At 49.8% G+C, this 11,368-nt stretch overlaps 4 protein-coding genes across 4 annotated transcripts; 2 read left to right on the plus strand and 2 right to left on the minus strand.

Annotated features, from left to right (window-relative positions):
- Window positions 1-125: 125 nt before the first annotated feature.
- BDP55DRAFT_644197 (uncharacterized protein) lies at window positions 126-3,876 on the minus strand. Its single transcript, XM_060573570.1, has 13 exons — window positions 3,119-3,876; window positions 2,971-3,061; window positions 2,777-2,917; window positions 2,710-2,717; window positions 2,514-2,632; window positions 2,163-2,464; window positions 1,985-2,111; window positions 1,797-1,930; window positions 1,593-1,732; window positions 1,487-1,541; window positions 1,167-1,426; window positions 505-1,106; window positions 126-430 (listed from the first exon to the last, which is right to left on the minus strand). The coding sequence occupies exons 1-13, from the start codon at window positions 3,757-3,759 to the stop codon at window positions 318-320; spliced, it is 2,733 nt and encodes a 910-aa protein (XP_060436554.1). The 5' UTR covers window positions 3,760-3,876; the 3' UTR covers window positions 126-317.
- Window positions 3,877-4,122: 246 nt separating this feature from the next.
- On the plus strand, window positions 4,123-5,868 carry BDP55DRAFT_644200 (PLC-like phosphodiesterase). Its single transcript, XM_060573571.1, has 3 exons — window positions 4,123-4,533; window positions 4,590-4,658; window positions 4,715-5,868. The coding sequence occupies exons 1-3, from the start codon at window positions 4,256-4,258 to the stop codon at window positions 5,718-5,720; spliced, it is 1,353 nt and encodes a 450-aa protein (XP_060436555.1). The 5' UTR covers window positions 4,123-4,255; the 3' UTR covers window positions 5,721-5,868.
- A 454-nt stretch (window positions 5,869-6,322) lies between these two features.
- On the minus strand, window positions 6,323-8,202 carry BDP55DRAFT_644202 (AreB protein). The gene is made up of 3 exons (XM_060573572.1): window positions 7,677-8,202; window positions 6,635-7,614; window positions 6,323-6,579 (listed from the first exon to the last, which is right to left on the minus strand). The coding sequence occupies exons 1-3, from the start codon at window positions 7,942-7,944 to the stop codon at window positions 6,550-6,552; spliced, it is 1,278 nt and encodes a 425-aa protein (XP_060436556.1). The 5' UTR covers window positions 7,945-8,202; the 3' UTR covers window positions 6,323-6,549.
- Window positions 8,203-9,484: 1,282 nt separating this feature from the next.
- BDP55DRAFT_644206 (oxidoreductase) lies at window positions 9,485-10,668 on the plus strand. Its single transcript, XM_060573573.1, has 5 exons — window positions 9,485-9,664; window positions 9,718-9,965; window positions 10,045-10,248; window positions 10,303-10,385; window positions 10,437-10,668. Exons 1-5 carry the CDS (start codon window positions 9,610-9,612, stop codon window positions 10,609-10,611), a joined length of 765 nt encoding a protein of 254 aa, XP_060436557.1. The 5' UTR covers window positions 9,485-9,609; the 3' UTR covers window positions 10,612-10,668.
- Window positions 10,669-11,368: the final 700 nt, after the last annotated feature.

The raw sequence follows: 11,368 nt of genomic DNA on the forward strand, positions 1-11,368 counted from the left end.
CGGACTGTAGCATGCGAACAAAAAAGCAAGATATGGAATGGCCTGGCGGAAACTTTGAGGGCTTAGGTGATTTTGGCATGGGTTGCTTTTATTGCATGATGAAGAAATAAGAAGTTATACTAGAATTCAGAATGCTTTATGCTAGGTTTCGATCACACAGTGTAACAGGCATCACGGCGGCCGACGATAAGTCTTAACAAACACACAAGAAATACATAACTTCTCTCTACAAAGTTCATAGTTACCTTGAGTAGACCTAGATTGATCCACCATCTGAACCGTACGTATTCAGCCAACGTGAATAGACACCATGTATTTCACGCTGAGGCCCCCTGATCCCCAGTTTTCAACTTCCTTTGCTGCTCCTCATGCCTCGCCTGAATGGAATTACCGTCTTTCTGCAAGATATCATAGGCATCATCCGTTGAGTCTATGCAGCGTAAGTAAATATTCGCAAGTCAGCCGTCCAATTGAGCAGACTCGATAATCCGGACGATGACTTACCACGAACGTCGATGTTAAAGTGCGCAATCCTTACAGATATCTCGGCGTCATCCAGGTCCATGATTCTGGCACAAGATTCAGACCTAAAGACGCTTCCGTCTGCAAGAAGAAGCACTCTGCGGTCCGGCCATGTGTCTGACCTCTTTGTGGATTCAACGAGGAACAATCGACCGGTGTCGCTGTCCGGATACTCTACATTGCGGAAGCCGCGGTCGTCGTCTTTGAAGTCTCGATAGCCTCGGGGGTTGTCGAGAAACTCAAAGGTCAAGCACAGGCGTGCGTCATGCCTGAGCGGTTTGAAAGATGATTGTCTAGGAATGGTGCTCTTGGTCGAGTTGGGCCGGAGAACCTCTCGAATCCTCCATACGAATTGCTCCGAAGTCGTGATGCAGGGAACAAAGATCCCTGCCGAAGTCCGGAGGACGGAGAGAAACCACGGGGTTTGCGAATCTCCCCCAGAGCGAATGGTGACCATAGAACCGTCGACGAGTTGCGTTAGGCCTTGACAAGCTGCTCTCGCGTCCAAAACTGGAGCTATGGTCCATATACCATCTTCGTCTTTCCATGTATGGTCATAAGGTTCAACTCGAGGTCCCTGGAATCTAACAAGGGCATTCGTATCAGTAAATGACTCAAAAGCGACATGTGATACGGCACCTCACTTCTCTGGCATATTCCTTCGCTCGGTTGTCGATGTGGGCGTAATGAGGGCATGGATGTTATGACGAAGATAGTGCGTCCTGTCCTCGTTTGTAGATCTTCTCTTAAATCGAAACTGCGCAATGATCTTGGTAGACTTTGGGATGTCGATGAATTTCGTGAAGGGAACCTGAGATGCCTCAGCGAACACTTTAGCAGCATCATCGCATCGAGGCTCTCCGCATTCCGCCAACGACTCGAGAATTGGCTTCATATCCGCTCTCTGCGATGAATTAGCCTTGTAGAAGATGAATCGGATGCTGCTAAGGGATAGACTTCGTACCCCAATAACTCGCCAGTTGTTGTGGTCTCCAACGGTTGCGCACCACTGCGCAGGACTGTAGCAACGTTAGATTTGTGATGGAGCGTTCAAGGGCAGGTTCCCGCACTTCGAAGCCAGAATGGTATTCCCGCCTACAGCCTCGAATACAACACTGTCGCTGTTATCCATGTAGCTACGGTTCACGTTTTGGTTGGCACCTGAGGTGTTTTCCCTCTTTGAGTCTGCCCCAATGGCAACTTCTACTGGCTGTAGTACGTTGTCAGTATCCGATAGTATTTGGCATGCAAATAATCGCAAAAGGAATGGTTACCGAGGATATTGACATCCCGATGGCCCGCTTGAAATCGCATCTCTGCTTTTCCTCATCAACCCTTTCGTTCCCAATCAGAGTCTTTGTCGAAAGCAACATTCCCCCAAGAATCACCTGATGACAGAAGAATTTTCCTGTGGAAACTCAGTTACACTGCGTATGAGAAGGAGTCTTCGGCTATAACACACCGAATCTTTCGTGGAATTTGCGGATATCCGTTACGTCTGCTTGCTTCTTGATCTTTTCGATGTTCTCTATGAATTCTCGGGTTGGAACGAGATCATCTGCGTTAAGGAACAGAGTGACCCGAGGAATCTTGGAGGTTGTGAGCTGTGCGTAAATACTTCACAAGAACTTGTTGCTCACCTTGTATTTACCAATATTTTCTTTGGTAGATGATTTGTTCTTCGCCGACTGCGCACTCTGGGACTCAGTGGACGACGTAGCGGCTACGCTGACACCGACTCCCGCGTAGCCAATGGCCATCTTGCTATCTATGGAAGACTTTTCGAAATTGTTGCGAACCAGTGAATTTCGGATATCGGTCTCGGCGGTGACAACGTCAATTTGGGTGCCGTCAGTCACGCCGTAGTTGGGAATGGCGTCTCCGGCAGCGGCTCCTTCCGTACTATCTAGTTCTAGATTCAGACCTGGCCGAAGACGGAATGCTGGAAAGTCGTTAGCAGAAGCTGGAAAAGTCGAAAATCGCGGACAAACCTGGCTTTGGTGCCATCTTGGCTTCGTTGTTCGCTCGGTCAATGTACCAGCCATGCATGACTTGACAGTTCTTGATGACCCGCCTCCACTGTATCTCATCTAACGATGACGGAGAGATACTAGACGTTGCGGTCAGAAACATCAACCAAGTTCGGAGTCGAGGTAGTTAATTCGAAGAGAAGCACCTGGGTCTTACTTGGAGTTCTACAAGATTGAATAGCTGTTAGTCAACTAGTTTCGGACGTACTCAAAGAATTCCGTACCTCGGCTTTCTGGGCTTGTTGATTGCCACCTGAAGCTGCCAATGCTAGCTTCGACTTGTCTTCGTCAATGAGAGATGATGAGGTGTCTTTGAATCTTAGTTTGATCGATGGTACGCTATTCTCGTAAGGACAGGTCTCGTCCTTGAAGATGATTGTCAGTGCAAGGAATTCGACAGTAGTTGACACGGGCTTACTAGGAGATTGACGTAGTCTTCGAACGCCGTCGTGTCATGGAGAGGAGTCTCATCAGGCAGACAGAATTGGTGTTTGGTGGCGAGCCTTGACCTTGAATGGGGCGTTAGACATGAGTATTTGAAGTGAACATAAGAGAGAGCAGCTTGCATGGCGGTAATTTTGTCTCTCAAGTCCCCGAGTGTCTGAGAGCCTAGACTGCCTATACCAAGGATGCCGCTGCCTGGATCCTCTGGGAGCGACGTCATTACTCTGAGGGATTGAATAACTTGAGATTTATCTCTTCTCATCTGTAAAACCTTGATGACAAAATTTCCAGATCTGTACACGTCCTGGATGGTCTGTTCGTCGTGATCCTTTTTCAGACCATAGTAAATTCTGACATTCAACTCGGGATCGTTTGTCAGTTTCGATACTTGATAAACGTACTCCAAGAGAGTGAGATCATAGTCAAGAAGCTTAGAGGAAGGGGAGCTCCAGATGTCAAACTGCTTGGCCAGACCAATGGAAATCATGCCCTCTTTGATTGTGGCCATGGAAACATCGTCCATTCCAGCGTTGGCGTCGATGCCGCATTTCTTCAACAGTACGGCAAGACCAATGGTTCCCACACAGCTACCCGAAAGTGGGATAGGCACTGCACTGATACTTTTGTCAGTAGTTGACGCTGGAATCAGTTTATCGATCCGCTGAAAGGTGACAATTGTGCCCAAGTCAGGCCGTCTTCTCGTCACGTCGTTGAAGGTTCTGGCACCCGCTGAAGACGGTGGGCTAATGTATGCGTCTTCCATGTCAAGCAAGCGCAACGAAGATATTGAAAGCAAGTTGTGGAATAAGTCTGGTGCTGCGAGCCCATGGTAATGTCCCAGTCTCTATTTTGTAGTAGCTACTAAAGAAATAGCCGTAAGCCAGCACCCCCGCCATCCGGACACTAATTATCTTGTCTTTGGTCGCGTGCGTATCTGCCGGAACCACGGGTACTTTATACCGGAAACGGCCTGGAGAAGACTTTGGCAATCGTTTGTCTCACTACTGTTCAGCCGCATGGTAAAAAATGGCCTGGCTTCTTGGCGTACTCAGTTCAGCTAGACGAATGCAGGCAGCAGTTTGTCTTACCCCGGACTTTTTTCTTTCCTCAGCCAGACCAGTGTAACGTGAGAGATCAAAGAAAACATGGAAGGCGTGAGATAATCTATATATATCTGTCTCGAAGGTCAAGCAATGGCTCATTCCTCAATTGCAAGAGCATTCTAGGTTGGTCTTTGAAGTGGAACACTCGAATTCATCATGGCCGTCGCATCCCCATCAACCTCGCAAAACCCTTTGCAGCTCGAGCTGCAGACTTTGCAGGCACAGCATCCTCAGTACCACGTTGTACTTTGGGCTACAGATGGTGGATCTGCCAGTCTTCTGCCAGGAGCGCGATGGATTAAACGAGGTGCCTTATCCATTTCAACCAACAGACGAAACTCCTGGAACTTTACCTACGGTACACATCTTTACGACTACTATGTCATTATTGAAGGAAAGTTTGAATATCATAACAAGAAAATGAAAGCGAATGAGTGAGCCTACAGTACCCGAGTTGAAAGCCCCAGTGACTCCAGCTGAATGTCAATAGTTATTCGAGTTTCGTGGCCTCAACTGCTGGCTTCGACTTTGTGAAAAAGCAAAGCATTATGAGACCCAAGTATGTAAAGTGTTCTCGAATTTTGGCATCGCTTAAACTGGCCTAATGTGCTTCAGACCCGAATTTCGAGCCGATTCTTGGATGAAGCATCTCTCTGACGACCTGTGCTTGAAAGATTTGACACTGCCCGGAACTCGTTGCAGCAGCGCCTCAATCTATTGGATCAACGATGTCGGGAACCTCGAAGTTGAGCCGGAAATCAGCGACAAGGGTCTAAAAACACGGGTTCTCGACATGAGTAAGTGTCACAGGGACAGTATCCGAGCTCAGCTGAAGAGCGGCATCCGCTTGCTGGACCTACGCTGCGACGAAGAACGCAGGCTACGACACGGACCGCTGGTTCTTGATAAGCAACTCGATGACGTTCTCGATGATGTCAAGGATTTCTTGGAAGATAATGATCGGGAGGTTGTCATGGTCATGCTCAGTTTCTCGTCTGCTTCCGCGGTATATGAGGCCGGGAAGCCCTGGTCCGAGGGCTACAGAATCGAGTACGACGAGGTGCCGGATCACTTCAACCGAGAGTTCAAGAAGGATATGAAAAAAGACAAAGACTTGTATACGGGAAAGAAATGGCCGCGACTTGGGGAAGTTCGCGGCAAGGTTGTCATCTGTCGCGGGTGGGATGTGGACGCCGAACAAGACCAATGGGGATTGCACTGTCGGCTGCCAAAATGGGAAGCTGCGCATGGTTTTACGTCAAACATCAAAGCCTCTGCTCTTGCAGCTCACAGATGGAACGAGCTGGTGGGAGACTTTGGGAAACAAGACGCCCCCAAGTCAATTGTGCTGGCGGCTTGTCTGCATCATGACCCGGCGGACGAAGAAAGTTGGATTCCCCCGTTGCAGACCGCACCCATCCTTCAGAGGAAGGCGGAGGAACACATCAGAAAGAGCACGAAGAAGACGAAGCATCTGTGGATCTACGGGGACGAAATGAAGAAGAAAACGAACATGGCTATCGCGAAGTTGAACTTTTTGGGGTCCGACGATGTAGACTTCACTCGACCACCACCGATGACGGTCAAGTCGGCACCCGTACTACTGGTGGCTACACATTGATGTTTGTCACTCATACTGATTTAGATAAGGTGGCTTGGCTTTACTTGATAAATCATCATGATTTTAATAATACATGTAGTCTCGCAGGAATGTTTCCATCGATGCATACCAGTACGCGACATTTTCCCAAGAATTCATTAAGCCAGACAATGAAAGAGAAATAAAACTTTCACAGAAGCAGATAGGTACTCTGGCTCCCGGCAGTCGTGAAACGGCGTCTCCGGTACGGGACCGGACCGATCCCGCCGTCGTGGACACAGTTAGCGGGAACTACACTCCCAAAGGCCACGTGAAAGCAGACAACTTGTTGACACTTCAGAAATGCGCCGCAAAAATGTCGAGGGCCGCTTGCGGTATAACTCCATCTACCAACGACGGGGCTGAAGTGAGACCGATTGCCATAGCACCATTAGGCGTTCCGTGGCGCTTCATGATCTAATGCTGAGACACGGCACAAATTACAATGATCTTTCTAAGCTAACCGGAACCGAATGGGATTACGGACGGGGTTTGGTTCAGATAAATGTTTTCGGTGTGTAAGCGGGATCAATTCCCCAGAGAATGACTTGGCACGCTTCGCACCACGGTTTGAATCAGTGGAGGTGGGATCGACAAGCCAACTGACCTGGAACTTTCATGATAGTTGACAGCTAACCGCGGGACCCAGTGAAAGAAAATGTGAAACCAAATCTAGAACCACTCGAAGTTGAAATCTCTATACCAGGTCTATGTACCGTACTGACGATCATTTGTTCGAGGCCTTTGAATTCCGTGTCATTTGCTTTGTCTGCTACCTCAGCTAATCGCGTGTGCCATAGTGAATGTTGTCCTAGCTCCATTGAATCACTGGCTTGATGACCTTTTAAAGTTTCGTTAGTTGAAGGAGAAATTGGGGGAGTACTTGAACAACTTACCTTTCCGGCAGCCATTTCTTGTATGGCATGATTCAACTGTGATGCTGGGTAAAACCCGGCCAACCGGTCGATGGGGAATCTGCCTTCTTGGTGCATGGAGATCAGTCGAGGAATGAACTCGGCTGGAACCGCATCTCCCTCAATAATGCCAATATATCTCTTGTTGCCAATCAGGAACTCTTGCGGGTCGAGCTTGATTGCTGCTCCTGGAGGCGGTACCCCGACCTGAACGGCTAAACCCAGGGAGCCAATGCATGCGATCATGTCTTCAATGACCTTCAAGATTCCAGTGCATTCTACAGCAAATTTCGGACCCCCGTTGCTCATCTTCTTGATTTCTTGTACAATGTCGCTGCTTTCTCTCGAGTTGATGGTGTGAGTGGCTCCGAGCTCCTTTGCAAGCTCGAGGCGTTCGGGAACAATATCGACCGCAATGATCTGTCCGGTCTCGAGGTAGCGTGCCGCCATCAGCGCCGCCAGACCCACACTTCCGAGTCCGAAGATGATAATGGAATCTTCTTTGCCCGGCTTGACGACGTTCATGACCGTTCCGGCGCCGGTCTGGAGTCCGCATCCGAGTGGGGCATATACACCCATGTGTTCGACTGCCGACGGCGGACACCTCACCACTGATCTCTCGTTGACTACGGACATCTTGCAGAACGACGACTGCCCGAAAAATTGACTGCGGACAGCACGGCCATCCGAAGCTAGCCGAGCTGGCGTGCTGCGGTCGCCCACGCGCACCGAGTTGATGTTGATCATTGAGGAGTCTGGGCAGAGCGCAGAGTGGCCGCTCGTGCATGTCTTGCATGACCCGCAGTGATTGAAGGAGAGGAGGACTGCGTCACCAATGGCGAGGTCTTTGATTTGGACGTCTCTTCCGATATCACGGACTACGCCAGCTCCCTCGTGACCGAAAATTGCAGGAAACTCAACAAAGGGGAGGCCGCCTTGCTGTGTGACTATATCGGTGTGGCCTGTAATGCTGTCAATGACTGTACATGATGTGGTTATCAGGTTACTATCGAAATTGACATACACACTCCGCTGTACTTCATCTCAACAAGAACTTCATTTGGACGAATCTCGTCAAGAATGATTGGGACCAACTCGAAATCAGCGTTCACTTGATCCACCACATATGCTGCAGTCTCAATGTTTTTCAGCCCAAGCAAACTCGTCCTTTCGCCGGTAGATGCTTTGTCTTCTACGTGCTCAACATGTTCGACATGCTCGGTGGATGTCTTCAGACCTTGAGTCATGCCTGGGTTTACCCCCAGCGCAGGCGCTTGCGAAATAGTAGCCATCGTACGTGGTGAATGGGACAAAGAATTGGCGAGAGCCTGAGTATAGAGCAATTTGGTCTACAGTCGTGGAATAAGTCGGACTCGGTATTTAAGCACATTCCGAACAGGGCCTGCGGGACCATACGCCCGCAAGAAGAGGGACTTGCATCTGCCGTATTCTTTTCCCTCCCAAAACCTGATGCCGAACACACCTCGGACAGAGTTCAGCTAAGGAGCACCCCCCGCAGACCGGATGGCCCGCGCAGATGTATCTTGGCGGGACGGTTGTTGCAGTCGGGACTTATAGACAGGGCAATCCCCGAGCTGGAGCCGCTTATCTTTTCAAATGCCTAGCATAATGCGGGGTATATGGGGGTTGGGGTTAGTCGTGTGGGGAGTTGGGGTGTCGTGAAGTCAGTGGATGTGGTTTCGTTGGCAAGGGGGATGAAACTTTGGAGATCATGGGATGAGACCCACGATTTTCTCTGGAGACTGAGTGAGGCAGCGCAAAACCTTTCTAGAACGCGTGCGTATTAGGACGAACAGCAACTCCCTGCGCGCCCTTCCCGTCCGGAAGCTGGGTTCGGAAGTGACAACGAGAGTGGGTTTCGGAAACCTGACTCGTTGAGTTTGACACATGCTTCTTGGTTGCTGCAAAAATACTATGAATAAAGTCTTGGGGATCTTGCTCTTGAATATTAAGGGATTTTGACAACTAAGGTAGTATATACAAACTTGTTCTTTAGAGCTCTGGAGCCGGCTGTACTAGCGCCAGAAACCTCTACTGCCTCGGTCTGGAAGTAAGTTAAGTCTTGGTACTCTCTAATGTATCAATGCTTAAAGTCCAAAAGGAACGCAGCCCAACCAACTCAGATCCGTGAAATCTATCTTCTCTGTAAGTGCATGTGGTCGGAAGTATGGAAATTCTGATAGCCACGCAACTTAAACACGACGATTGTCCCATGATCCAGGGTATTGCCCAGTCACCATTTCTTCTGATTAAACACAGAAACCCCAGTCCCAGACTTCAAAGAAACGGTGCATGGCGGCCCCCGAAGATTCCGCGACGATACCACTATGTAATGCGGCAAGATGATTCGAACAGAGCGAACCACCATGTAAAGTGACCATAACTGAAATTGAAAGTTGTGAGCTCCAATATTTCAAGTCACCCCTGAAACTCGCTGCTGAAATTCGTACCCCTTATGCCCCAGACGACCCTCCATGAGATACTGAGCGAACCAATGTCTATCAAAGACGGAATGGGCGCTGAATAGTCGCACGCTGCATAAGCAAGATCTACGTACGACAACATGCACCTATCGAATCGCCCGTCACATTATTGATGTTGAGTGGCTCGAAAAGAAAGTCTGCACGTATACAGAATGAGTTGTATAACCGAGCCGTGAAGGACTTCGCCGGACCGTGCCGTGGCGGCACACGGAATTCGTTGCCCGGCGCACTAACCCCCGCACCTCCCCGCCTCCTTATGATGCAATGAGCTTGTTGGGGGTCTCAGTATAAAAGCTGTTTGCTGTACAACCTCTACGGTTATTTAAGTGAGGGGTCATAATTGTGACATATTACAAAGTTGGTTGTATTCAGTAAAAGCCAACTCACGATCTTGATAAATTGCAACAGGAATTTTATTGACATCTGAACATTGGCGCGAAAGAAGCAGCCAATATGAGCGACAGCAACACAGGATCAAGACTGGCTGGCAAAGTCGTCATCATCACCGGTAAGAAAGCAATTGCTACAGATCACACTGCCGGGCCTTCTGACAATCTTCAGGCGGAGGACATGGCTTTGGTGAGGGCATTGCCAATAAATTCGCCCAAGAAGGAGCCAAAGTGCTCATTACCGATATCAACGAGAGCGACGGGCAAAGAGTAGCGCAAAGCGTGCCCGATTCGATTTCGTTCTACAAAGCAGACGTCACAAGTGCCGAGGACTGGGAGAAGTTGATGGATGTTGCACAGTCGCGCTACGGGCGAATCGATTGTCTGGTGAACAACGCCGGAACGACTTACAGAAACAAGGTAAGAAGGGCTGCTTGTCTTTCTAGGACCACAGCTGTGACTCACGAGGAATAATACGCTGACAACTTTCTTACCACAGCCCACAGTTGAGGTGACGGAGAGCGAATTCGACAGGGTTTTCAACGTCAACGTAAAGGGCATCTTCCTCGGAACCGCGGCGTTCATGCCTAGAGTCATCAAGCAAGGGGAAGGAGGCGTAATGCTGAACATCTCCTCGATCGGAGCTTTGCGTCCCCGGCCAGGTCTTGTGTGGTACAATGCCTCCAAGGGAGCTGTCTGCAATGTAAGCAGAATGCGATTGATTTGAGTGAAAGGCACTTAGCTAATGTCACCACAGGCAACCAAGGGATTGGCGGCCGAGTATGGTGCGCATAAGATTCGCGTGAATTCAATCTGCCCGCTTTTGACTGGCACTGGCCTGTAAGTTGGGTTTCTCCAGGCCCCTGTTCGCAAATTCGCTTACAACCATAGATTCGAATCCTTCATTGGCATGAAGGACACGCCGGAAAACCGAGAAAAGTTCATTGGAAACGTTCCTTTGGGGCGATTGGGTGAGATTGAAGATGTAGTAGATGCCTCTGTATTCTTGGCTTCGGACGAGAGCAAGTTTATCACTGGCTGTTGTTGTTGTTGTTGTTGTATTTAACGCCGTGGCGGCCGGGCTAGAGCCCTTACCGCAGACCTCCCGAAGGGTATATGGCGTGGAGGGCCGTGAGCCAAGGCTACCTACTCTACAGTACGTCGTCTCTTTACATCGTCCTCCAAATCATGCCTTGTGGCCACTACGCGTTCTGTCTGTCCCCGGTTCCCGCTGGTGCCCCAGTTTCATTCTTTCCCAAATCGTCCCTTGGAATCGGGAGGTTCTTTGTAGTCCGCACTCACATCTACGTAGGTGTGGATGCTGCTACCGCAGACAGATCTTCTGGAAGAAGTCCGTCACGCGGAGAAAGGCCTCGAAGCCTCGTGGGTCGGTGATTAATCTCTTGAAGTAGGCCTCGAGAGATCCCATAGGGCCTATGGGCTCGGGCATACTGCGAGAGTGGAGGGTCGGCCACCGTTGCCTCCTCGCCAGCGTTAGTCGACAGTAGACCAGGTGGTCCACGTCTTTCGCCTCTCCACAAGAGCACATCATTAGAGCGTCGTCGTGGTTGAAACGTCGGTGATATTGCTCGAAGTCCCCGTGACCCGATCGTGCCGCCAGCAGGTGATGTAACGTAGCCCGCGGCAAGGCCAGTTCAGGAGGGCTGGACAGAGCTGCCTCAAGCCCCAAGTCCGCGTACCGCGGCCTTCGCTCTTTATACCACCATCTCCTGTGCTGGCTTTGTAATTTTTCCCTTGCAAGCCGCTTGATGCCCGCTAGTGTTGCCATTTGACCCATCCGCGCCGGCAGTGTCGTTCCTTCT

This window comes from Colletotrichum godetiae (assembly GCF_030913485.1).
Source record: "Colletotrichum godetiae strain CBS 193.32 chromosome Unknown BDP55scaffold_2, whole genome shotgun sequence".
In the NCBI taxonomy this organism is placed as follows: Eukaryota; Fungi; Ascomycota; class Sordariomycetes; order Glomerellales; family Glomerellaceae; genus Colletotrichum; species Colletotrichum godetiae.

What these genes read in the sequence shown, in the direction of transcription:
- BDP55DRAFT_644197 (XM_060573570.1), bottom strand. Translation starts at nt 3,759, where the DNA reads ATGGAAGACGCATACATTAGCCCACCGTCTTCAGCGGGTGCCAGAACC. An exon ending in TCGGGATGTCAATATCCTCG is followed by an intron (nt 1,733 to 1,796) that starts GTAACCATTCCT and finishes AACGTACTACAG; the next exon opens with CCAGTAGAAGTTGCCATTGG. An exon ending in CTTTAACATCGACGTTCGTG is followed by an intron (nt 431 to 504) that starts GTAAGTCATCGT and finishes TACGCTGCATAG; the next exon opens with ACTCAACGGATGATGCCTAT.
- BDP55DRAFT_644200 (XM_060573571.1), top strand. Translation starts at nt 4,256, where the DNA reads ATGGCCGTCGCATCCCCATCAACCTCGCAAAACCCTTTGCAGCTCGAG. An exon ending in AAGAAAATGAAAGCGAATGA is followed by an intron (nt 4,534 to 4,589) that starts GTGAGCCTACAG and finishes GAATGTCAATAG; the next exon opens with TTATTCGAGTTTCGTGGCCT. An exon ending in CAAAGCATTATGAGACCCAA is followed by an intron (nt 4,659 to 4,714) that starts GTATGTAAAGTG and finishes AATGTGCTTCAG; the next exon opens with ACCCGAATTTCGAGCCGATT.
- BDP55DRAFT_644202 (XM_060573572.1), bottom strand. Translation starts at nt 7,944, where the DNA reads ATGGCTACTATTTCGCAAGCGCCTGCGCTGGGGGTAAACCCAGGCATG. An exon ending in GATGAAGTACAGCGGAGTGT is followed by an intron (nt 7,615 to 7,676) that starts GTATGTCAATTT and finishes ACAGCATTACAG; the next exon opens with GCCACACCGATATAGTCACA. An exon ending in AAGAAATGGCTGCCGGAAAG is followed by an intron (nt 6,580 to 6,634) that starts GTAAGTTGTTCA and finishes AAACTTTAAAAG; the next exon opens with GTCATCAAGCCAGTGATTCA.
- BDP55DRAFT_644206 (XM_060573573.1), top strand. Translation starts at nt 9,610, where the DNA reads ATGAGCGACAGCAACACAGGATCAAGACTGGCTGGCAAAGTCGTCATC. An exon ending in CAAAGTCGTCATCATCACCG is followed by an intron (nt 9,665 to 9,717) that starts GTAAGAAAGCAA and finishes GACAATCTTCAG; the next exon opens with GCGGAGGACATGGCTTTGGT. An exon ending in GAACGACTTACAGAAACAAG is followed by an intron (nt 9,966 to 10,044) that starts GTAAGAAGGGCT and finishes TTCTTACCACAG; the next exon opens with CCCACAGTTGAGGTGACGGA.